General features: G+C 27.6%; 7 protein-coding genes and 1 non-coding gene across 16 annotated transcripts in view; 4 read left to right on the forward strand and 4 right to left on the reverse strand.

Annotated features, from left to right (window-relative positions):
• LOC118441740 (nose resistant to fluoxetine protein 6) overlaps nt 1-1724 on the reverse strand; it is a 16978-nt gene extending 15254 nt beyond the window's left edge. The window contains exon 1 of one of the 5 annotated variants that reach the window (XM_035866586.2): nt 1-534. This exon is cut by the window's left edge and continues 832 nt beyond it. Coding sequence is in view for 1 of the 5 variants with exons in the window: in XM_035866587.2 (XP_035722480.2) it covers nt 1569-1584 (16 nt within the window). In the remaining 4 variants the exon portion in view is untranslated. Of the gene's footprint in view, nt 536-1568 lie in introns of those variants that run through there. The other 4 variants (XM_035866584.2, XM_035866587.2, XM_085657307.1 and 1 more) reach the window with 4 other exon arrangements.
• Nucleotides 1725-2184: 460 nt separating this feature from the next.
• Nucleotides 2185-2267, forward strand: TRNAL-CAG (transfer RNA leucine (anticodon CAG)). The gene has a single exon. It is a non-coding gene; the product is annotated as a tRNA-Leu (tRNA).
• A 1000-nt stretch (nt 2268-3267) lies between these two features.
• Nucleotides 3268-6726, forward strand: LOC118441594 (dnaJ homolog subfamily C member 11). Of its 2 annotated transcripts, XR_004838166.2 has the most exons (9): nt 3268-3481; nt 3958-4087; nt 4197-4440; nt 4534-4847; nt 4953-5160; nt 5239-5803; nt 5893-6022; nt 6132-6218; nt 6340-6724. XR_004838166.2 is itself a non-coding variant. In XM_035866205.2 (8 exons), exons 1-8 carry the CDS (start codon nt 3410-3412, stop codon nt 6152-6154), a joined length of 1686 nt encoding a protein of 561 aa, XP_035722098.1. In that variant the 5' UTR covers nt 3268-3409; the 3' UTR covers nt 6155-6726. The 2 variants fall into 2 exon arrangements, 1 of the variants encoding a protein (XP_035722098.1); XM_035866205.2 differs by having other exon boundaries at nt 6132-6726.
• A 102-nt stretch (nt 6727-6828) lies between these two features.
• LOC118441595 (uncharacterized protein C1orf50 homolog) lies at nt 6829-7951 on the reverse strand. Its single transcript, XM_035866206.2, has 4 exons — nt 7676-7951; nt 7485-7597; nt 7184-7402; nt 6829-7117 (listed from the first exon to the last, which is right to left on the reverse strand). The coding sequence occupies exons 1-4, from the start codon at nt 7734-7736 to the stop codon at nt 6926-6928; spliced, it is 585 nt and encodes a 194-aa protein (XP_035722099.1). The 5' UTR covers nt 7737-7951; the 3' UTR covers nt 6829-6925.
• A 117-nt stretch (nt 7952-8068) lies between these two features.
• On the forward strand, nt 8069-12231 carry cdm (importin-13-like protein cdm). The gene is made up of 8 exons (XM_035866204.2): nt 8069-8452; nt 8542-8706; nt 8889-9038; nt 9109-9356; nt 9447-10209; nt 10331-11240; nt 11374-11520; nt 11600-12231. The coding sequence occupies exons 1-8, from the start codon at nt 8312-8314 to the stop codon at nt 11848-11850; spliced, it is 2775 nt and encodes a 924-aa protein (XP_035722097.1). The 5' UTR covers nt 8069-8311; the 3' UTR covers nt 11851-12231.
• A 482-nt stretch (nt 12232-12713) lies between these two features.
• pcm (5'-3' exoribonuclease pacman) lies at nt 12714-20371 on the reverse strand. Of its 2 annotated transcripts, XM_035866201.2 has the most exons (18): nt 20140-20371; nt 19481-19918; nt 18935-19382; nt 18578-18828; nt 18325-18467; nt 17815-18197; nt 17321-17613; nt 16950-17236; nt 16591-16867; nt 16198-16461; nt 15925-16085; nt 15419-15804; nt 15011-15297; nt 14857-14937; nt 14360-14521; nt 14007-14246; nt 13481-13933; nt 12715-13407 (listed from the first exon to the last, which is right to left on the reverse strand). In XM_035866201.2, exons 1-18 carry the CDS (start codon nt 20212-20214, stop codon nt 13246-13248), a joined length of 4791 nt encoding a protein of 1596 aa, XP_035722094.1. In that variant the 5' UTR covers nt 20215-20371; the 3' UTR covers nt 12715-13245. The 2 variants fall into 2 exon arrangements, with proteins under 2 accessions (XP_035722096.1, XP_035722094.1); XM_035866203.2 differs by lacking the exon at nt 14360-14521 and having other exon boundaries at nt 12714-13407.
• Nucleotides 20372-20897: 526 nt separating this feature from the next.
• On the reverse strand, nt 20898-21963 carry mRpL52 (mitochondrial ribosomal protein L52). The gene is made up of 4 exons (XM_035866264.2): nt 21766-21963; nt 21509-21578; nt 21295-21427; nt 20898-21195 (listed from the first exon to the last, which is right to left on the reverse strand). Exons 1-4 carry the CDS (start codon nt 21809-21811, stop codon nt 21040-21042), a joined length of 405 nt encoding a protein of 134 aa, XP_035722157.1. The 5' UTR covers nt 21812-21963; the 3' UTR covers nt 20898-21039.
• Nucleotides 21964-22039: 76 nt separating this feature from the next.
• On the forward strand, nt 22040-24180 carry Fnta (farnesyl transferase alpha). Of its 3 annotated transcripts, none has more exons than XR_004838176.2 (6): nt 22040-22303; nt 22559-22913; nt 22994-23194; nt 23289-23472; nt 23624-23868; nt 23993-24180. XR_004838176.2 is itself a non-coding variant. In XM_035866263.2 (5 exons), exons 1-5 carry the CDS (start codon nt 22153-22155, stop codon nt 23720-23722), a joined length of 990 nt encoding a protein of 329 aa, XP_035722156.1. In that variant the 5' UTR covers nt 22040-22152; the 3' UTR covers nt 23723-24014. The 3 variants fall into 3 exon arrangements, 1 of the variants encoding a protein (XP_035722156.1); XR_014982235.1 differs by having other exon boundaries at nt 23980-24014; XM_035866263.2 differs by having other exon boundaries at nt 23624-24014.
• The last annotated feature ends 2034 nt before the right edge of the window (nt 24181-26214 follow it).

Here is a 26214-nt window from a genome sequence, read left to right on the forward strand (position 1 = left end):
AACTTCTATCGAAAGAACGAATTAACGAACGAACGAAAGTCGTAGCGTTCGATTTATCGAGGATTCATGAATGAACCTTCTTTTTCTTCTTCTTCGTCTTATTTTTCTTCTTCTTCTTCTCCTTCTTCTTTGTCTTCTTCTTCTCTTTCTTCTTAATAATAGACTAGATTCCTCTTCTTTTTCTCGATATTGACGAGAAACGTATATTTGTTCTTTCGGATCTCTTTTAAATCAAATAAATTAAACACTTAGCTAACACTTCCGTCAAATGAAATTTTTTGATGAACCTCGTTCCGCAAAGAAAGGAACGTTTGAACATATACGTTAAGGATCACGCACTGAATGATGCGAATCGGCTCATAGCAGCCATAGACTAAGTTCCCCTTTCTCTTTCGGCAATGCACTTTAACGTCGGTATATTTCCTCCTTTGGCAGCCAAGGAAATGTCGTGGATCACGGAGATTGTCTGTCCTAAACGTTTTCTCAATGCAATTAAACGGACGCGAGTTTGCGAATGAATTTTAGTAACTTGTGCGAACACGAGTGTCTTTGACGAGCACCGACCTTGCAGTGGATAGTTTAATTGAAATTTCCGCAAGGACGAACTTACTGACAATTTTCGTCCTACAAGATAGATAGAAAGAGAAAAAGAGAGAGAAAGAGAGAAAAAGAAAGAGAGAGAGAGAGATTTTGGGAGAAAATCTGTCGCGAGTTCTTTACTGTATTTCTATGCTATAATTTATCAGAGAATACAATAGGTATTACGATTATATTATAGTTTATCAGACAATACAGTAAATAATACAATAGGTATTCTAATATAATGGAAGTAGACTCCTAAAGCCAACAGTACGATTGATCTGGACATGGATCCAAACAATAAGTGACAGGGTTTTCTCTCAAGAGTGGCAAATCATTGAGACAATATTTTCCCTTTATCGTAGACACGTGAAACGCTCATGGCTTCCTTTATTCTTGATATAAAATACAAGATATACATACATAGATATGATATAAATACAAAAAATATAAAACGTAGTTTGGAAAATAAATATCAGTTTTCCTTTCAGAATAGATCATAATAAGAAGAGAAGAGAGATATTGCTTTTTGATATTCTTATCGAACTTTTGACATCGAAGTCTTCGTGACACATTAAAATAGGACGTGAAAAATCATGAAATTATTTTTTTCGAAGGATAAATATTCCTATGGAACTTCCATAGAATAAAATTAACTCTAAAAAGTATTTCAATATTTTCTTTGTTTCCAAACATTATATATAAAACGCTAAGAGTGATATATTTTACTAGCTATAGAACTATTGATCAGAAACTAAGAGAAAGAAATAGAGAAAGAGGAGAATTGTGAAATATGATTTTTCCGATAAAATGAAACGAATCGGAAGAAATATTTGTTCATAAAATGAAAAAGAAAAGCATTATGTTTAAATTCAACAAGACGTTTTACGTGTATGTACCCGTATTAAACGTTTTTAGATGTGTTCTTTACACAATATACAGTGGGAATGCAATTGATATCAAAAATTTTCAATTATGCTCATTCTTACCGTGTAATATAATCATGGTGAAGTTATTAGAACGAAGCACGAAGTTTCTTCAAATTCTTATTCCATCTTCCAATTTCCATTTCGTTTCGTGGTAACATTTTTTTCCTTTTCACTTGGCTTCTCTCTTGGAAGCTACCTACGTCTCGAAAGATCCGGTTACAACTTATGCAACGAAGCTTTCTACGTGACCAAACGTATGCGTATATAATTTGCAACAGGCCATAACTCGGAAGTGAAAGATCGATCATTATATTTAAATTCTTATTAATTCACCTCAGTTGTCATTAAATATAAGTATTTACATTTGTAACATTTATATCTGAAAATAAAAGAACATAAAAATCTATAAAACGTTTATTTAATTATAATCAACAGTAAAAATGTATTAACGATATATAAAAAAAAAAATTATTTATTTATATACATCAAATAATAATATTATAGAATTACTTTAAAATAGCAGTATATTAGAATATATCGGAATATTTTAAGTTAATGCGTCAATTAATTAATATATATATAAAGTTGCAATGTAAATATATTATAATTAACATATATTATTGTAAATAGAGTAATATATTAATATATAAAATATATTTTGTTCGATATTATCAATGTCAGAATGGCCGAGCGGTCTAAGGCGCTGCGTTCAGGTCGCAGTCCACTCTGTGGGCGTGGGTTCGAATCCCACTTCTGACATACATTTTTTTTTAATTTCGTTCAATGTTTCATAAATATCAATAATCATACCATTGCAACTATATATTTATAAATTATCATTACATATACATATATATACACGTGTATCTGTATAAAAAGTGCATAAAAATATAAACAATTGAATTTCTAAAAGAAAAAAAAGAAAAGTTCATTATAAATAAAAAGTACATGAATTTTCAGTCAAACCTTGCCTTTGTTTTTCCAAAAATTGGATTTGATATCAGGAGAGTATCATGCTGATAAGAGGTGGCATAATTTTTCGTGCCACTTCCTCGAATCTTATATTCTCCTGTTACAAAATTTAGTTTCCGTACTTTGGGATAAATGGGTTCCCCGAAAATTTGATTTGATATTAGGAGAGTATGATGCAGATAAGAGGTGGCATAATTTTTCATGCCACTTCCTCGAATCTTATATTCTCCTGTTACAAAATTTAGTTTCCGTACTTTGGGATAAATGGGTTCCCCGAAAATTTGATTTGATATTAGGAGAGTATGATGCAGATAAGAGGTGGCATAATTTTTCATGCCACTTCCTCGAATCTTATATTCTCCTGTTACAAAATTTTCGTACTTGGGACAAATGGTTCTTTTTTCTCTCTGAAAAGTGGATTTGATATCAGGAGAACATGTCAAGTGAAGAGAAGGTATAATTTGTCATACCAAAATTCACTTCATTGTTTTGCAAAATTTTTGTTTAATCGATATTAAGAAAATACGATTATGCAAAAAAGACTATTTTTCTTTTTATAATACAAATTTATTTGTATATTATTTTTTATTACAATATACAACTTAACTTTATTATAGAAATAAATTTAATATATAATATAATGTTTAATCTTACAATTAGTATAATGTTCATTGTAACGGAACGCGTATATCATTTTGATAGCACAGATCAAAATTATTTTTACGTGTTTTCCCGCGTCTGCTGTTCTATTATGGTTCCATCTATCGGAAGATAATATTATCTTTCTTTTGGACCGGTTCGCTGACGAAATCTTCGTAACCTGTTAAAGTAAAAGGTCGAATTAGATATAATATCATTAACTTTTTAATAGCCTTCATTGTTTTTACAACAAATTAATTTGAAAAGAAGTAAAATTCGCGGTATTTATAATGGAAGAAGATAATGAACAAGAAATAATAGTCGAGGATGACTATTACACGTTTCTCAACGTCCCAAGAAATGTGAGAATAAGTAACAATTCCTCTTATTTAGGATTTCCCGGCGAGAGATTATTTCTGAACCCTTTACATGACGCATTTTTGCAATGCTGACGTAACTAAACATAAGTTTTCTTTTATTATTTTTTGTTATCGAATTTATCAACAACTAAAGATATTAATAAAAAATATTTCATTATGGACCTCGACAATGTGTTAAGTTCGAAAATGCCGGAAATACTGATGACAAAAAAAAATAAATAATATTTATAATACATAAATATAAATGAAATATTTCTTTATATTTATTTCTGTTATCCATATTCATTAACGAAAAGAAAGTTCTTACAATGTAATAATCATTTTAATGGAATTAAGATTATTAATGTTCTAAAAATAATATAAAAATAATGAGAAATTGATATTTTATATTGGACTAATGGAATATATGATAAGCTTAACAAAATCATTTTGTTAAATATTGCAAATTTTATTATTAGGCTACTCCAGAAGAAATTAACAATGCTTATCGTAGACAAAGTAGATTATATCATCCTGATAAACATGTGGATCCAGTGCTTAAGAAAGAAGCAGAAGTTTTATTCAACCGTACAAAAAAAGCATATGAGAGTATGTATTTGAGTTTTTATACATTAGTTATATATTTTTTTGTAATATAAACATAATGTATCACTCAATAAAATACTTAGTTTAGTTAATTTTTTATTTTGTACTTTAGTTCTCAGTGATCCTCATAAGAGAGCAATCTTTGATACTGTGGGAGTTAAAGGATTAGAAACAGAAGGATGGGAAATTGTTCAACGTACTAAAACTCCTTCAGAAATAAGAGAAGAATACGAGCGTTTAGAAAGGGAAAGAGAAGAGAGAAGACTTCAAGAGCATACAAATCCAAAAGGAAACGTAACTGTGTATATTAATGCTACAGACTTATTTAGTAAATATGATGATGATTACAATAATAGGTAATACATATTTTCTAATTATTAATATATTCTTATTAATATTAATACAGTAGTGTTATATATGATATTTGAATATCTTAAATAATATTGTAGTATGGATATATTTTCATCTATTGAAGTCAGTGGAATGTCATTTACACAATCTATTGAAGCACCTCTTACTTTAAAAGATACTATAACTTTATATGGTTCATTGGCAACACAAAATGGAACTGGTCATGGAACCATTAATGTCTCAGCAAAAAAATTAGTGTCTTCTAAGGGATGGCTGGAATTAGATGTAGGTGCAGGCAATGGTCCAACTATATCACTAAAAGGATTTCGAACTTTAACAAAAAGATTATTTTGTGATTGTGAAACAATATTACAATTTACAGCTCACGGTGTGAGACCAGGCCTTGTAGGAAGTATGTTTTTTAATTTTTATAAAAATTGTTTGAATATCTAATTTATAAAATTATATAAACTTTTAAACTATGTGAAAATATTTTATCAGATTTTCTTGTTTACAGCCTTAGCTATGCAATTGGATAAACATACAGTCGGATATCTGACATATAGAGCAGGAATACAAAGTGCAATGAGTACAATGCTTGTAAGAGATACATCTCGTTCTTATGCATCAATTTTAATACATTTAGGTATTGTACATTCTTATATTAATCTTCATTATATATATAAAATGAAAGAAAAAGAACTCAAAATACGTGGAAACATACGGTTAGTAGAAAGAATTATTTATATCTTTTATTTGGTTTAGAGAATTTAAGCATATGTTTATATTATTTTTTCATATAGAATAGGTACATTCGGTGCATTCTTAGAATATGGCGTAGAAAAGAAGGTTTCTCGTCATAGTTCAGTTGCAGCCACCGTACGAATTTCCGTAACAACGGGAGTAACATTAAAAGTTAAATTAAACCGAGCTTCACAAACATATGCATTTCCAATTCATATAAGTGAAGAAATTCTTCCAGCTCCTGTGTTTTATGCAACTGTAGTGCCATTTATAACATGGACTGTTGTCAAGAAATTTGTTGTTGATCCAATAGTAAAAGAGAGAAAAGAACGAGATAAAGAGAAACAGAAAGAAGTGAATAAGACAAGAATGTTAGAAAAACAGAAAGAAGCCAAAGCTGCTATTGAATTAATGAGAGCTACGTTTAGTAGAATAAGAGCAGAAGAAGAATCTAAAAAAGGATTGGTTATAACAAAAGCTTCTTATGGACGATTTGTTTATCCTTTGCAAGATAGATCCACTGTTGAAGAAGGTGGACGAAGTAGGGATGAAGTTATAGATGTAACAATTCCTTTGCAATGTTTAGTAAGAGATTCTAGATTGATTCTTCATGATGCATCAAAGGTATTATTTGATTATAATTTATTACGTACTACTAGAATTACTCGTAATTATTGTTTACTATTCCTAATAAATTGTTTGTGATATTACAGAGTCAGTTACCTGGATTTTATGATCCATGTGTAGGAGAAGAAAAACAACTTTTAATACAGTATCTCTTCCATAATCAAACACATGAATGTATTATAAAAGATACAGAACCTCTCAGGATACCAGTACCTTGTAAGAACTATATAATTTATCTTTATGATATAATATTAAAAAAATATTGATAATTACTTTGCATATTAATGTAGTATAATATATTTAAATAAGATCTATGTATTTTCAGCACACAAAGTAAACACAACATGACGTACAGAACAAGTTAAACACATAAAAAGATCCCATCATATTCTACGTTGGCGACTTTAATCAGGTTTTGTTCATTTTTTAAAATAACATCATTTTCAAAAATCTTATAATTACATTAATTTTTTTTGGTAAATGCTTTATATATTTTTATTTGTCTTTAATAATGATGTTCTTGTATAATATAGCTATCAATTGTATTTATTAAGAAATTTATTGCATATACTGCAAAAAAGTAAAATATGAGAAACTACTGCACAAAAAATAGTTTATCTGGAATTAAAGCTACCAATTGGAATTACATTATTATTTCGACATCGTATTAAATAAAATTTTTATGTATTATTACATTGCTCTTTATTGAAGCAAATAACGTAATGACTGCCTTTAGAAAGATATGGAAATTTACCAAATATATTCAAATATTATATTATAGAAAACACCCGACATTAAGATAATGCCTGAATTAATAAAAACAAAATAGTTAAGGATTATAATTGATTAATGTATAGAATATTTCAATTGAAGATAGTATACATATGTAATTATGTAGATAATATCTGAAATTTATGAAAATATATTAAGCAAAGAGAGAAAAAAAGGGATATTCGAAGAAGAAGAAAATTGAATACTACTTATATTTAATATAAGTTCCAAATAAATCCTGCTTTGTTGAATTAGATGACTATGCCTTTTAATTCTTTATACATACATATATTTATATATTTTTTTTTGTCATAAATTTGTTGTTCTCATGATTACAAACAATATTTTCTATTTTGAATTTATATTAAGAGCAAGTGTATCCAAACTACTATTTAACATTCCATTATTCGAAAGGAGTTTACTAAAAAGATTTAATTCATTGTCTTTTGTATTAATATCGGAGATGGGTGTCCACGAATGATCCTGTTCTAACCTATATGATCCTTTATAAGTTTGAGAAGGACCTGAACTACCCCATTCCTATAAGATACAAAATATTAAAATAACAATGGCACATTATTAAAATAGATTATTTTTAATACTTACTTCTGGATTAAGCATAGAAAAATAACATTGACCTGAGTTGCGTTCATATAAATGATATACTTGACCAGGATGTTTTACAAAATTACAAGCAGCATGATGCAATTTAATATTTTGATTAACTTCTAATAAAATACTTTCAGCTTGTCTTTGAAGAAATTTCATTTGTTCTACAATCACTTGCAACTTATTGCACGCATTGGCTTTGATGTACTCATCAGCCTATAAAATAAACACAGTTATATTTGTTATATCTACTTGGAAGAAATATATATATATATATACATTCTTAACAAATATATACTTTTTGTATTTCCTTTGCTAATGCAACTAAATCTTGTTTCGATGATTTTGCTACAGCATTTGGATCAACCAAATGTATACCTTGTGGCATATAATTTCGTTCAACAAGAGCTACTGTAAAAATATATAACAACGTTACAATAATTTCTTAATACTCATATAACCATAAAAATTATTACAAAACCAATGTACATTTATTAGGTGATTCGTCAGAGTTGTCCATTTTTTTATGAATGCGTTTCATGTATATCATAAGAAAGTAAAGACACAAGTAATGATCATATCAATTTATACTTTCGTTCGCGTATAACAATCATCCTAACCTCAAATATAACTATATTTGAAATAACGATATTTTTATCGAGCTTTTAAATTTATTAAATTAACAAATAAAAGTAATACAATGAAACTTTAAAGAATTATTCAACAGTTTTATAGTTTTACAACCGAATAACATAGAGTAAAGCCCAATACACAAATTTTACGGATCTTTACGTAGTTTGTAGTTCGTTGTAAATACACACATACACGTTGGTATATATCCACGTGCATACATATATATAATTCACACATTACTACATCAAGCAAAGGAAACGGATCAGCTGTGTTCAATGTTGTGTACATAGGTTATGTGCATTTTTCGAATTTATAAATTATAATAAAATGATTAATGCATAAAATGTTAAAAATTTAAATAACGATATCAATGTTAACATTGACTTTGAACGAAAGAAAAAACATATTTTTTGCTTCAATATTTATATTCGTAAATATACGAAATATTGTCAATTATTAACAAATCCTTATAAGAAGATTTAAGAACGTGGAATGGATTATGCAACTGTAGTGGATCAAGCAATTAAGCAGTTTTATGCTGCAGGAAATAATGAAGCTCACACTTGGTTGCTACAGGTTCAAGCCTCCCCCGAAGCATGGACTTTTGTATGGCAGCTTCTTGATCCTTCAAAGGTTAGTACAAATGATAGATTCTATGTAACAGTATCGCTCTCTCTAAAATATTGTTATTGATAAATTATATATGATTAATAATATTACAGTCTCGAGAAGTACAGTTTTTTGCTGCAACGACATTACATGCAAAAATATCAAAACAATGGGATGAAGTACCTAAGAATGAATATCCTGTTTTACGTGAACGTTTACTTAGCAGTATTACGCAATCAAATACTCCAAAGTTTGTACTTTCAAAACTTTGCCAAGCGGTAATATATTCATAAGATCTCTTATTTTTTTTTTTATATATACATATATATATATATAGGAATTAATAATGTAAGATATTTTTAGAAAGTTAAAGATATATAAAAAGTACCTATAAAATTCTACAAAGCTATGATTATTATTTATATACATTTGATGTATAATATAAAAATATATATTTTAGTTAGCTGCATTTCTGGCACATAGTAACAATGATTTTGAAAGTAAAGATAAGGAGAAAAGTTTAGTAGAAGAGTTAATAGAAATATTACCATATGATTCACCACCAAAATTGGAGTTATTATTAAGAGTATTATTTTCTATTCCTGGAGAGGTAATTATAAATAAATTAAAAAAAATATTTTCATATTTACATTAATATATTCTTATTATAATTTCATTAGTTTGAAATGAGACAAACTGTAAAAAGAAAACCAAAGGATGGATTAGTTAGTAGTTGGAGCAAAACAATCTGGCTTTTACAACAAGTTTTTGCATCATGTAATCCAAATAACCAGGAAAATGATACATTATACCTTTTGGGATTAGAATGTGCCTTTTCTTGGCTTAAATTTGGCCAATTACCTTTGGAGATAAGTGGTCAAATTTATCCTTATTTATTAGTTGCTGCATCCCATTATGCACCAAGCAGGTACATAAATATATATATATATAAACTTCATAGATTACATCTTTGTTATATATTAAACACATTATATTTAACAGATTATTTTTATTTAAGGGAAAATTCACATGAAGACAATACTAGTAGTTGGGAAATAGTACAAGATTGTTTAATTATGATATTAACACATCCTGAATTACACAAAAGACCACAGACACTTTGGGAATGGGCAAGAAGTTTAGTCACAATGGCACGGGAACATAGTGGAAAATATTTTTGTGAAATTTTAACAGCTATGGGAGAAGCTTATAGTAGGACATTTTTACTTGCTCTCGCAGGTGAAGGTGATGCAACTCAAAAGTGGACATCCGAAGGATTAATTGAGTTACTCTTAGAGTGTTCAGAACAAGAAGGGCGATATCCTACAGATGAAACTCGTAGTTCTATTCCATTTGCCTTTTGGTTTACATTACAAGACGATTTAGGTACAATTGATTCACCTCTTGAAAGTCATGCATTGAATGCTTTAAAACCAATATATGCACGGTTAGCAAATGCATTACTAAGAAAATCTACATTACCTTCATCACCAAACGAAAGTGGAGATGCGGATGAACGAGAACTCTTTCGATGTTATCGACAAGACGCTGCAGATACATTAGATTACTCTTATAGAGTTTTAGGAGAAGATTTATTAATACTCCTTGGGCAGAGATTAAGTGAGCCACTTGATAATTCAGAAAAATGGACTGATGTAGAATCTACATTACATGCTTTTGAAGCTTTATCAGATAGAGTTGGCTTGGTAGAATTCCGTTACATTCCTGCCTTGATGGATTTAATTGTATCTCATATACCTTATGATCTTTATCCTGGAGAAGTAAGCATAATTTTCATAGTAAATAAATATCATATATATATGTATATATATATATATTTTTTTTTTTAATTATTGTCAATATATTTTCTTTTATATAACTTAATTTTTATTATCATCATAGGTATTAGCATGTGCGTGCTCAGCAATAGGAGCATATGCTGAATGGATAGGAGAACATCCCGATCCTTGGCTTGAAAGAGTATTACATCTTGTAACATTGGGCCTTTGGAAAGGTCCAATTACAGCACCTCGTGCAAGTATGGCTCTTAAAGATTTAACAAGAGAATGCGGGGCATATCTTGCACCCTTTGCACCATCTATACTGAATACAATAGGACGAACTCTTCCAAATGTAACGTCCGAAGGGGGAGAAGGTCAACGCCTTATGTATGCAGCTGGAAAATTATTGAATACACTTCCAACAGTGGAAGAACAATTAACACATTTAGATGCAACATTGGGCCTATGTATAGTGAAAATTCAAGAATTGTTGAAGCAACCATTATTCGTAGCTCGTGTAGCAGTTACAAATCAATTAAAAATGGCAACTATGTTTTTCTCAACTTTAGAATGTCCTATAGGAAAAGCTGTTTTAGACGGACTCTTACCAATATTTAATGAAATTATTGTGCATCCTGAATGGAGTCAAGATAATACTACATTAGAAGCAATGCACACATGTGCACAAAAATCATTATCATCTCTATTACATCCAGAAACAGATGCACGTCCTTTACTTTCAATTTTATCAACTTCTTATAAGAATTGGCCCCATCCTGCTGCATTAAATTTATTGAATCAATTGGTGTTATTATTTGGCAAAGATCCAGATAGTATTATATGGCCTGTTTTTGCAGAATTAAGTTCAATAACTTTAGGTGGTATTAAAGCATGCCAATCAGTACATGGCGATTTATCTGATTGGTCGGATCTAATGGAAGCATATTTAGGATTGCTTGCCCAAATTTGTAAAAAGAATGGTGAAATGTTGCTTCAAGTATCGGATCAAATTCCTGATATGTTACGATGCGGTAAAATATTTCTCCTTATCGACATATATATATATATATATATATATATATATATATATATATATATGGATTTATATAATAAAAGTAAAAAAATTATTATTTTTATTACGCATACGTCGTTTTACTTTTTTAGGTATTACTTGCTTACTACTTCCGGAAACAGGAACAGTCAAAGCAGCAGCATGTTTTCTTACTCATGCTATTATGCAAACTCCACATTTACAAGATTTTATTCGGCCAATCGGACGAGAACTTGTTTTTGTAATACTACGGTGTGTTGGTATGTAAAAATTAATATTTAATATTAATCCAAGGAGTCGTAAAGTAATATAAAACGAAGATCATATGTATAATTTTAGGAGGAGAAGTGCCTCGAAACAATTTAGAACCTCATGCGGAAGTTTTACTGTCATTAAATAAAATGTGTGCGGCTTGGATGTTAGAATGGCTTCGTGTTTCACTTGAAAGTCAATCTGGACCTGCAGCTAGTGATATGGATAAAGAAGTTTTTATACGTAATGTTTTACGAGAACGGACAAGTAGACGTCGTCTTTATGATGCGCTGAAAGAATTTAGTCTTAAGTGTCGACAAAAGACTATAGGACTATAACGATGCGCTTTCATAAGTGGATTTAGATATATGAAAATAAAAAAAATATTCTAAGAAATAATATAATCATTAAGAAATTATATCTTCGTAATAAATATGATATAATCTAAGGATTCACTTCTTATATATCAAAAAATATCATATTTTATTTTTTTGACTACATTGTGTATATCAAGACGTAAACATTTTTAGTAATGAAAGTAAAGTTGATATACAAGTGATTGTATAAAATATTAATTTTATTTAACTTATGTTTATCAATATTTTATATACTTGTAAATGCTAATTTTATTTACATAGTATAACGTGATATTTTTCTTTATGAGTATTCACAATTTTACCTTAAATTAAAGATGACTGCCAAAAGGACTTTATATGTTTCTAGTATAACATTAATTTTTGTTTAATAATGTTAGTTTGTATTTTTTTGTTTTTATCCTAATTGTACATTTTTTTGTATAGCTCCCTATATGTTCCTTCAAAGTTTTTGCAATGTTAAGTATTATAAATATTTGTGCATAGTATATATATATACACATCTATATATATATATATATATATATATATATGAATGTATTTAAATGAGAGGTGAAAATATGAAATAGGGATATAAAAGAATGTATCATATTTCAGAATATAATAGCTTTACGAAAATCTATTCGAAGTATATTTGTGTTCTTGTTTTTGTATTCTGAGAAATTGATACATTCTAATTATAATCATAATACAAGAAATAAACAAAAGAGCAAGTATATATTCTGCAATTTGTAGAGATCATATATTATAAATTTTTTACATTCAAATAATCTCGAAGTATTAAATGTAAAATTGATCATGATCTTCTTTTTTATCCAATACATGCCAAAAACGAAAGTATTGATAGTCTGAATTAAGACTACTCTCAATTTCATTGTTTATAATACATAAAATAAAAGTTTTAATTACATATATATAATAATAATTACATTTTCATTGATATAAATTCTAACTAAAATATGATTGTTTTCGTAATTACAATTTTTGTAAACATTTCATAAAAGCAATGATGATTGTTGATTTAACGTAAAATATATGTTATTTATGAATGAAAAAAAATCACATATATTTCCTTATTGTTACATATAATACAATAACTAAATTATGTTACTATATGAACATTATTAAACCTCTGTTTACAAATAGTCACCGTACAAGCATGCACATTCGGACGGAAACTTCAATTTGTATACTGAGACTTTAAAATGAGACAAAGAAATGTTTTATAAGAATTGCTGAAGATGAGTCATCGATAATGCATTACATATCTTGCAGAAAAAAAAAGAATGAGTTCTATTGGATAAATACAACTATATCTACATATATTACGAAACCCTAAACCCCCTTGAATTAAAGTCTTTATTGTTCACTTCCATTTGTCGCTGGAGGTGAAACAAATTTGGCAGCAACGCGTGACCGTTTAGGTCTTTCAGATTTTTGTAATTTTGGCGATGATTGTAAATTGTTTTGTACACGTACTTCTTTCTCAACAGTTTTGTTAACGTTTGATACTTTTGGAGGCTGGAAAATATTTGAATATATCTTATACTACTCTTATACATCAAATATGATAAGATTGAATCAATTAACAAACCTTAGGGAATGTTGTTTCTTTTGTCTCTTGTTGCTTTGCTGATTGTTTACCCAACTGAGAACTGTTTGCATGATTTTGCGTTGTTTCTTTGTTAGTTTGTCTTGTATTAACGTTTCTACTTTTCTTTTGGGCTTGCAATGGTACAAACGATGTACTATTTTTAATTTCAGATTTAGATTCGTTTGTCTTCTGTCTCGCCTGTACTTTAATTTGACTATTATGAGGTGGCATATGGGCAAATCCTGGATTTTGTTGCATTTTCATATTCCATTTTGAACAATGTGCCACTGGATTATCAGAAGTTTGATAAGGTTTTGATATATATGGTAATACCATGGGTGGTCTTATGTTTTGTGACCAGGAACTATTTTGTCGCATATTAACCCATTGTTGCGACGGAGGTTTTAATAAAAGTTTCATATCAGGTTTCTGTACCTTTTCTAAATTTAATTCCTAACAATAATAAATATCATAAATAAAATCGTGCGAAGAAATCATTGTATTTGTTATGTCGCATACATTTTACCTCATATACTTTTCTTGCTGCACTTTCTGCTGCTTGTGCATGAGTCAAACAGGGATCACCTAAATATACTTTCGCGTCTGGTAAAAGAATTTGAGCTTGTATCAGGTTCGTTTGTTCATTTAAAAAATAATCATATCTTGGTAAACCCATACCAAGTATTTGATAATGATTTAATAAGTGTGAACAATACCAAATAGAATTCTTGTCATCTTTTATCTCGTTTCTCTTTTGTCTAGCATACTGTAAATAAGGATAAGCAGTATCAATATTTTTGCATGTATATTTTTAAACATGGACAAACATATAAAAATTTGGTGGAAACTGTGCTTCAAGCATAAGAATAATATGCTTACATCAAATAATTTTTGAACTAATGGTGGGGCATCCGATGATTTATGGATTTGGGATTGATTTTTATTCGCGGAAGTACCACTTGATTTAGTTGGCAAATTTATCAGCGTGTTGTCATCAGAAATTTTCAGCACTTCTTTCAAGAAAGCACTGGGATCTTGTGACTGAAGTTTAGAAGTATTATTATGAAAAACTGAGCTAATATTTTTAATTATTTTGTTTTTAAAATAATAAACCGTTAAAAAAATATAACCGTCTAAAAAAATAGAATAATACAAAAGACTCTATAATAGAAAATAAATATATATATATGCCTGCAGCACAAAATGATAGGAATAACATGATATTGATAACAATGCATCAAATAATTTAATGTTTCACTGATGCAAATTATTATCATTTTACATGTAAAAGAAGATAGGAAATTATACAAATACAAGTACATATTTATCAAGAACGTAACTACCGTTAGATTTTTTTGCCAAAATACAATACTTACTATTTGTTTACTTTTTTGTTTATTGATTTCATTAGATTCTACGATACTCGTATTGGAAGTTTTCGAAGATCCGCTTGAATCCTATCAGATATATAAAAAAGAATATATAAAATTTATAAATGTCTCAAATATTTATAGAGATCATTAAACTGACCTCTATTTTATGCAATTCATTCCATAATTGTTGAAATTCAGAGGATAATTGTTTTGAAGCATGTTGCAATTCATAGGAAGGTTTATGTTGTGTTATGGGTTTAACACTACTATGTACTTGATTTTTTGCATTTTGATATCGTCTCCAAGAATCTGTTGTTTCAATGGATGTATTCTCTATTCCTGATTTTCCACGTTCTACTCGTTCACCATGACTAATATTAATAAAGTCAGTGATTGATAACTTATAACCACGATGTTCGGAACATCCATTGAATGTTAATCCACCTTATAAAGTTAATTAAAATAATGAAATAAAACATTAATTATAAATATATATATATATATATATATATATATATATATATATATATATCTTCAAGTGAAAATTAGTAAAGACAATAGTTACCTAAAAATGATTTATCAAATAAAACATCATAAATACTATCTATAATTGCCTTCGTTTTCTGAATTCCTATAATAGTTCCTTTATAACCGATTGGTACAGTAAAGCTTCCTCTGATACAAACAATTCTATCTAATAACCTTGTATGAGATTTTGGATCGGGTGGAAGCTGACGTGAATATAATTCAGGTTTAAAAAGTAATTGTGGCTTCACTTGTATTACGACTGCTTTGTTTGAATCATTATACATTTCATAATATTTGTCCACTTCTTGTTCTATTTTTTGTACTATATCTGCTTCGAGTATATTTGCTCCACAGGGACGACTTTCTACTCCTCGGAAATGTTGCTCTTTTAACCAAGCTATAATACTATTTAATTCATTTGATCTATAAAAAAAAAAAAAATAAATAAAAAATACAAAAAAAAAAAAAAAACAGAATATCTTTTAATATATGATAATATTAATCTATTATTTGATATTAAATAATAAAATGTGTATAACGTACGACTTATCAAATAGTTCGTCTTCATTAAAAACATCATTTGTAATATTTTGTGCCAATCGTTCAAATAAACCGGGACACTTTGCCATATAATCACGTATAAGATCAACAGCTTTTATACTATACAACCACTGACCATTTTCTTTTTTGGTATAGCCTGGTATCTGTTATATTTTAATATTTAAAAATTATATTATAGATTAATTACGCGATACTTTCGAAAAATAATTTATGATCATTTAAAATGTATTATGTATGTTCCAAAAAATTGCTTACTTCCTCATTCTTTTTATTAAACTTCAGATTTAATCCGACGTTAATAATTTCGTTTGTATTATTCTGCATAATATAAATTGTACCAGTAATTCTACTTAAAAGATGACTACTTATTCCTAGTCTCTGAGCAGCTGTGCTTCCATAAATATATTGTATTTTTGATTCTGTATATGCTTGTTTTACCACAGCTAGATCTGGTTCAGTTACAACTTTCACATATATTTTTATTCTGCCAGAGTTCATATTGATCTTTGGCCCAATTACCTATTTCATAAATATTTAAATATTTAAATACTGCTAAGGTATATAAATAATATTAAAAACACTTATCATATTAGTTTCAAGAAAATATAAACTATTATTAAATATACTAGAGCAAATATAATTAAATACCTCTCCCATGGCACCATAATGCGGATGACCTAACATGAAGCAATTACTTCCTGGTACAAATATTTCATCAATAGTTTTATATAACAAGGGATTTACACAATATGTAGAAATATCTTTAACTATAGTTTGATAAGCATAAAACGTTGGCATTTCCTGCCATTGTTTCTCTACAGACAGTTTTCCTTGTGCTGCAAAAATGTATTTACTGCCTATTAATGGTTGTGCATGGATTAAGATATTAGTTTTACCAACGTCTATACCAAAACGATTTTTATACCTGTTTACATAAAAATTTATTTATAATACAATTACTAATATATATGATGTATGCAGTAGATAATAATAATTGTTTTTCTTACGTTTCAACAATAGATTTTATTTCCGAAGTCCATTGAACTGAACAAGCTCCCTTTAATTCTTCCTCTACTATATTGTCAGAAGAATATTCTCTTTGTGGATTGATTAAATTTATTCTCCATTTATGATTAGATACACCAACAATATGAGCTTCTCGTAGATAAGGCCACTCCACAAAGATGGTTTTATGTAATAAAGAGGCAGCAAGTTGTCTTAAGTTTGGTTCCTCTTGTTGTTGTATATATAAAATCATATTGTCACCTCTTGATGGTTGTTCAAATACTTTCACCTATTACATCCAATATTTGATTTTTATTTATATTGATCATGAAAAGCTCCTAATGATAATCCCCAAAAATATATATAAAAATACCTTAGCTTTCTTTAAATTGGCTGTATGTTTTATATATTTTAAAGTAGGAAATCCAGGATAATGTATATCGCATTTCACACGTGGATGTAATCCTTTTACTAATTTTTCTTTAGGAACATAAATATCTTCACGATTTATTATTTTTATTTGAGCATGGTTCTCAATTACTGGTAAATTTCCAGGTAGATGGCATGAACCCAAAATCTCTTTATCATATGAATACATATACATTGGACCATGCTTATTTCTTTCATGTTCTTCGACTGTCAATTTTACATAATACGGCTCCATGGCTATAGGAAAATATTTTATCATAATAAAATTATTTATTAATTAAATTCTTCAATATGTCAACTATTATTATAAAGTATCACATTAATACTATTATTATTACTACTACTAATATTATTACTATCTTTTATAAATATCAATAATGTTAATTTATCAATTATATATTTTATATACATTATAAAAAAACATTTTATATTATTTACCCTCCGTTAAAATTTTCTCATCAATAAACGGTATAAGTACAATAGCTTCCCAGTCTTGTTTTTTGCCATTTAAATCAGTTTTAAAATCAGAAGGATAATAATCAATAATAGGTGATTCCTCTTCAGTTAATAATGATTGTAATGCTTCTGGTAATAATTGTTTACTATACGATGGTAATACTGCTAATAATTGTTGAAAAGGTTGGAATGGTTCTCCCAATTCAAAATCGAATTTTAAGTCTTTAAAACCTTTTATATCCGAGATATATGGAGCATAATGGTGTGGATAATACCAAGACCAACTGCAGCATCCATCATAATAGTAATGTAAATTCCATTGAATAGCTCTAACATATCCTTCTGCTTGTGACCGTAGAACATCTCTAAAAAGCAACTGTATTGTGTAAGTAGGTTTTAATAGTGATTTAATTCTTGTAACAAAAAATTTCATTGTTTAAATTGTAGTTAAATATATTTACAATTTATATAGAATATAAAAACTACACTTACTCATTAACATCTTCATATTCTAATTTATTCATGTAATAATCACGTTTGTGTAGAATAAATTCCATATTATATGTATCACTATCAGATTCATAATCTAATCCATCGTCATGAGAATATTTGATTTTTTCCTCTTCTGCATCTTGCTATAAAATGAGATATTAAGCAAAAGTGACTATAAGGTTCAAGCCACGTATATACATATATATATATATATATATACATATAAATAATACATATAAATAAAAATAAATACCATTTCCATATTTATGGATGATCTTATTAAATTGCCCACTTTTATTGAAGGAGAACAATTTTTAGATGAATCCTCGTCTTTTTGTGAAATTTGTTCGTCATTTTCTGTATTTTTATTTTTATTCATTTTAGCTTCTAAATATTTGAGATCACAGTAATACTCTGCAAAGTTCTCTATGTCAATGCGACTTAGCCGTTCCATGAATATTTCAAAACGATCTAATCTTAATCTTCCTGATTCGTTTATATAACCTAAATTTATTAATTTTATAATTATCATTGTTTCTTTTATATATGTATATATTTTATAATATTTTATTATATTATGATAATATTAAAAATATATTATGTTATATACCTTCTAAAGTTGGTAAGACTTCCATATATACATGATACAAAATTGGTAATGCCCCATTTGTAATATTTAAATTTGGTAAATTAGGTATAAAATCATTTCCCACAAGAAAACCCATTAATACCCAATCATCGATTATATGTTCAATATTAAAAGGAAAAGATAATTTATCTTCGATAGGAGAAAATTCATGATTTAAATATTCTCTTAATAATGATAAATGAAGAAGACAAAACTTTGTCTCTTCAGGTGTTAAAACCTTTTTTTGTTTCTTCCCAAATTTCACTTCTTCTCTTAATAATGAAAAATTACGTTCATGTGTACAAAGACCCAACATGATTAAATCTGCATCTAGGCCATATAAGCAATGCCTAATATTGGGATCATAATCTATTTGTGATTTTAAATATCGTATATAATCCATTATTTTATGTTCTCCTTCTCCTACAACCTAAAGATATTTCAAAATAAATATTTAATTTAAATAATATTAATAATTTTTATCTTCCCTCATATTAGGATAATTTAATAAAATATTTGGATTAATACCTCTGGACCGCTAAATAAAACCTTGCATTTCTGCCAAAGTTTATCTGTCGATACTTTGTACGTAATAAAATATTTTAATCGTTTACTAATTTCAGACATAAAAACTGTTCCTGGTGTAATACAATTAGAATCAAATAATTCCTCTTTTAAGTCAATACCACTTGCTTTGGCTTTAGCCTTTTGCATTTCTGTTCCTTTAGCGGCTCTAAAACGACGGGCTCTTTGTTGATTAATTTTGGCTCTTGGGGCTACACCATCAATTGCAATAAAAAATAACTTCTGAGGTTGAATCATACCAAATAATATCTCAATATAATGGAATATATTGTTAAAAATTTCATCATTTGTAATATGAAAATTTATGTCACTATCATTTGGATGTGAACAAGCATGTATGATGCCATTCATATCTAAATATAAATTATCGAATTCTGGAATCTGTGTAAAGGAAAGAAAAAAAAAAAATGTAACTTCTTAATTCCGAATATATAAAGCAGCATGAACCAATAAATTTCAGATTTAAATAAAATTAAATTTAATAATAAAGTAAAATTGAAAATAAATTAAAGTTATAAATGGTTTAATGAAATGTAACAAGGACATTATATCTATATATTAATTATAATAATCGTTTAGTCTGTCAACTTATATGTAAATACCTGATAATCTTTCAACATTTCACTTAGGCAAGGATATCTTTCGCTTATATATCTAAAAAATTTGGGTATACCCATTTTGGTCCGTGCTTTTTTACCCAACAATAATATTTGAAATGATATGCACGTATATTACAATTTTTTAATCGTTTATTGTGTTAAATATTTTTATAAAAATTAAAAACTTTGACTATAAGTGTATTTTATACCAACATTAATACACGTCTGAGATGAAATGGATTTCTAAAGAAAGGAAAGTCGATGTGTTAATATTGTGATCACCAGAGAGACAACACGCGACATTGCATGGTAGTTATCCAAGTAACCAATCATATAAAGATATAGATACATTAAATATTTATAAACAACCAATCATATTTGATAAAACTTGGAAAGAAATCATAATTTTTTTTTTTTTTTTTTTTATTTGTTTATTTTAGGATACGAAAATTATTTAAAGTAACATTAAAGGAAATTTAGTAGAATACCGATATATTATAATTCTTGAATAATTTATCAATGTTTATGATTCTAATATTTATCCATAAATCAATATTTTTTTGTCCTATTCATGATAAATTTGGCGTACATTTTATATTTAATTAATAATACATATATCATTTTAAACTTATATTTAATATGTATACATGTTTATTTAAATGTATTTATAACTCTCATATATATATATATATATATATATATATATGTATATGTATATATATATATATCTATATATATAGACAATATAAGATATCAATGGGATATTATTTCTACAAATTTGTTTTAAATATATCTTATGTAATAGATTTTACATAAATGTATTTATAACACAAATACATATATATACAATATAAGATATCAATGGGATATTATTTCTATAGAAATTTTTCTTTTAAATATGTCTTATGTAGTAGGTTTTTGTGTCTTTAATAAAAGATCTCCTTTTGGCTTCAATTTGCTATCAAGAATACGTTGTTTTTGTTGTGCTTTTATTTCCTGTAATTTTACATGTCTTTCAACCGCATAATCTATTTCATTGACCAATTTATGAATCCTTTTCTAAAAAATTGAATATTATTAAAGAATTTTATATATCTTCTCTATAAAGAGAATATCAAAATTTTTATATAACAATTTTTATAATCATAATATACATACTGCATATTCTTGTTGTTTAATTATGCGCCTTTTTTGGTTTGTACCAAGTGGTGTAGGTCTCCCATCTTTATATGAATAATCTGCCATATTTGTCAAAGGTCCAAAAGCATTTGGATTTTCTGTTAATCCCTTTCTATAATGATGAATTTATAACAAATATTCAAAATATAAAACCATCAATGAAATAAAGGGAAAGAAAAAAAGAAAAACTTACTTTATTCTCCAATCTTGTTGTAATAACTTTATATAAGATGTATGAAATTTATTGAAGAAAATGTTTAAATCTAAAATTTAATAAAATAATAATTTTGTATAATGTGTTTTTTTTTTTATATAATAGAATAGATTATGAATTAATATATACAAATTATGTTAATGTTATTATGTATATATATATATATATATATATATATATATATATTATATAGAAACATTTTGTATTTTTCATTATAATAATACTTGTATACTAACTTGTATAATTATTGCGACCAAATATTTTTGATATAGTGGTTAACATTTTAATTCGTATATGTACTGTTTAATAGAAGATAATAAAAGATACTAAATGTTTGTTAAATTTTTTCACTAAGAAATTAAATTATTATTATTTTGATTATATTTTATCACTTATTGTAAATGATAATAGACAAACTCAAAGCTCAACATTTATTCATTAAACACCGTATTAATAAAAATAAAAGTATGCTTTTAGATTTAGACAAATTCTCAAAGTATTGAGAATTACCAATAAGTGTAGAGGGCGTGTAGTACGGCACTGATTGTAAAGCGAACCTATTGTTAATAAAAGACATAATAAAATTTTTTTTCTCAATTACATTGAATTTATGAAGTTAAAATATGTCGGATAGTTCGGATGAGGAATTAATCGGTGGAGACGGAGCTGAAAAATGGGTTTTGTATCGAGATCGTGATGAATGGAATGATGTGACACCTTTGCCACAAGATGATGGTCCAAATCCAATTGTTGCTATTGCTTATTCTGAAAAATGTAAGTATTATTTTACAAATATTTTCTTTTCATATTTTACTCTAACTAATGTAAATTATAATGTGTTTAAATTTTCTTTCAAATTACAAAATATATATGTATATATTTCTATTATATCTTTTACATTTGTTGTACTTGTTTTCATTTTATGTTTACTTGCACACATATATATGTATATATATATATATATATATATATATATATATTATATATATATGTGCGTGTGTGTATATATATATTATTTATAAATTTTAGTTAAAGATTCGTATGATTACTTTCGAGCAATTTTAAAATCTGGAGAGAAATCAGAACGTGCTTTAGGATTGACAGAAGATTGTATTTGGTTGAATCCTGCAAATTACACAGTATGGCAATTCAGAAGGGAAATACTTAAATCTTTGGGAAAAGATTTAAAAGAAGAATTAAAATATATAGATAAAATTATAAAATATAATTCCAAGAACTATCAAGTTTGGTATCATAGAAAAGTTATTGTGGAATGGCTGCAAGATGCTTCAGAAGAGTTGGAATTTACTAAGGTTATTTTAAAAAAAGATGCAAAAAATTATCATGCTTGGCAACATCGTCAATGGTGCATTAAAACATTTAAGTTAGTATAAACATTCTATTATGTTAATTATTTACTTTAAGAGGATTACAAAAATTATAATGTATTATATTCAATTGCAGTTTATACGACAAAGAGTTGGAATACGTAGAACAATTATTAAATGAGGATGTTAGAAATAATTCAGCATGGAATCAACGTTATTTTGTTATAAGTAATACAACTAAGTTTGAATCAAATGTAATCGACAAAGAAGTTGATTTTGCTTTGGAAAAAGTTTCATTAGTCAAAGGGAATGAAAGTGCCTGGAATTATCTTAGAGGGTATTATTATATTTTATTATCATTTTATTTAATTATAAATTATTTGCCTTTATTCATTACATAAAAGGACATAAAATGTATCTTCTTTCTTTAGTATACTTATGCACGATAGTGCCGGTTTAACTCGTAACGACAAAGTACGTAAAAAATGTATAGAACTTTATGAGGCAGGATATCGGACCAATCATTTATTAGCCTGTATCATTGATATTTGTCTGGACAGTTGTATAAACGACGAATCATCTGAATCAATATTTCACATCAGCAATGCTCTAAAGGTAATATTTATAAAATATAAATATAGATCTTTTTACTATGAAACATATATTCCATTGACATACGTATTTCATTTCTATATTTGTATTTTCTTTTTTTTTTGTTTTTTTTTCTATTTTTTTTTTGTTTTTTTTTTTTTCTTTGTTTTTATAGCTGTGCAAAGAGCTATCTGAAAATCACGATAAGATCAGGAAACGATATTGGGATTATATTGGCCAGCAATTATTACAGAAGTTAGAAACAGTGTCATAATATTTTTTTAACTCGAAACAATGGCTTTTTAAGAGTCTCATATAAGTCATTGTCAAATGGTTCTAGTATTTGAACTTTCATACACTGACTTTTATCTTTAATAATGCTAAGATGTATATATTAAGGAAAGATTTAACGATTATAAGGTAATTTTATTTTACACGATATAACTTAAGATTTCTTATGTTTCTGAAAATACTATAATTTTTTATTTTCACGGAATAAAAAGATGTAATAACCCTAAACTATATAAAAAGTTTGTATTTTTAGAAATATAATAATTCAATCAAGAGACCTTGTAAAAATGGAAAGTGGAATCTTTAGGAGAAAGAGTAGTGTGCAATGACGAACATTAATATCTATTTATTTATAAAATATTTACAGATTTCCGTGTATAATACATAAGTAATTGGCAATAATCATTCATTATAATAAATAGCTAGGCATTGGCGTTAAACTAATCATAAAAACCTAACTTTTAATATAGCATTTTTATTTCCGAGGGATGTTCAGTTTTATAATACCCTTTTCTAAACTGATAGAAATCTCATTAAACCGAGGCTTCATTACTAAAAAACGTGAGATTATTTTAATCTCAAAATAGGTATATATATGCCTTCTTTGGAGGCATTTAGCGGATCGTCTGAAACGAGAAGCGATTTTCGTTGCGGACAAGCGACGGGCAGTGACTGTGTTGCTCGAGCCGGACGATTCGCTTTTACGTCTAGATATGAGAATTTTTTCTTTTCTTTTCTTATTTTCCTATCTTCTTTTCTTTTTTCCTTCCTTTCTTTCTTTTTTTTTTTGTTTTATTTCTATTAATAATTTCTGGCCCTTCCGTAGGATCTAACGATACCCTAATGATATAGGAAAGCATACTTTTTTTCGAAACTTGTATTTTATTTCGGATAACACATATCAATAATATATAAAAAACACAACACTTTTTCCTAATCTTCGTTCTCGAAATCTCATCTGACGAGTAATGTTACACGAGCTACTCTAAAAAAAAAAAAAAAAAAAAAAAAAAAAAATGGAAGCTTCCTTAAATCTCAAGTAAAACTTGTTTGATTTTTTATCAAGCGTGATATTAAAAAACATTAGTACATATAATATATAAAAGGATATCGTTTACGCTATCGGGTAATTAGAAAAAAAAAAAGAAAAAAAAAAAAGAAAAAAAGAAAGAAAAAAAAACAGAAACAAACACAAAAGAAAACAACGTTCGATCGCTGCTTCGTTTTTATCGACGATCTTATATTTCATACGAAACGACGCTAAAGAATAATAAAAGCAATCGAAAGGAAAGCTCTCAGAGCGTTGGATTCTTCGTTGAGAGTGGCGGAATGCGGGGGCGGGCGAGGGGGGGGGGAAGGGAGAGGGATCCTAAAGCACGGTTCATCTATCCTAACATTTAACAATCAACATTCAAACGATTACTCCCTCTGCGCGATCTTGCATCTCTTCGAGTGGAGCTCGCTCTTCTTTTTTTTTTTTTTTTTTTTTGCAATGTGCATTTAGATATGCTAATATATATATATATATACATACACATTTTTATATACATATATATATTTTCTCCATCGAATGCATCAAAGTTAAGCGATGTCTCTTCGAAGAAGCGCAAAGGTTAGCTTTCCATCGTTACAACGACAAGACTTTGAATCTATAAGACACCTGGTCTTATCTCAGATTTATACATATATATATGTATATATACTGAATTTACACAGAAAATATATCCGCTATTTGAATAATTTTTTCTCTTAATTATCATCATCATCATCATCATCATCATCATCATCGTCATTACCATCATCATTATCATCATCATCATCGTCATTACCATCATCATCATCATTGTCGTCATTATCATCATCATCATCATCACCTCATCATCAATATTATTTTTTTATTATTACTATTATAATCTTTCGTTTAAAATCCGTCATAGTTTAACATCGTATAGTGATTTCTGTTTATATTATTATTTATAGTGTCTAATTACGCGACACGTTTCAAGTTACAAGTAAAAGAGTTGTTCTCTCTCTCTCTTTCTCTCTTTCTCTCTCTCTCTCTCTCTCGATTCCGCATTTTTTAAGATGCCTTGAAAATATTTGCAATCGTATTAATCGTATAATTCTTTTTTTTTTTTTTATTTATTTATTTATTTATTTATTTATTTGCTCCGCCATCCCCTTTTTCTCGTACATTATTAGATACGTGCCGCGTAAAAAAAAAAAAAAAAAAAAAAAAAAGAGCAAACAAAAAAAGAAAAAACATCGTTAGGCTATTCTTTTAAGTTCTCGTTTATGTTTCCCCTTATAATAAATAGTCTATGTTTGGACCATCTGTCATCCAGTACAAGCACAGCCCGATCACTTTTTAATATTCCATCGAGTTTCGTACGCTCGATCGTAGTTAACGATTGAAAAAAAAAAATACCTTTCGTCGATTTTTCTTTTCTTCACGTTACATTTTTTTTCTGCGCG

The sequence above is a fragment of the Vespa mandarinia genome, chromosome 5, assembly GCF_050613455.1.
Source record: "Vespa mandarinia isolate Hongniang chromosome 5, ASM5061345v1, whole genome shotgun sequence".
NCBI lineage: Eukaryota > Metazoa > Arthropoda > Insecta > Hymenoptera > Vespidae > Vespa > Vespa mandarinia.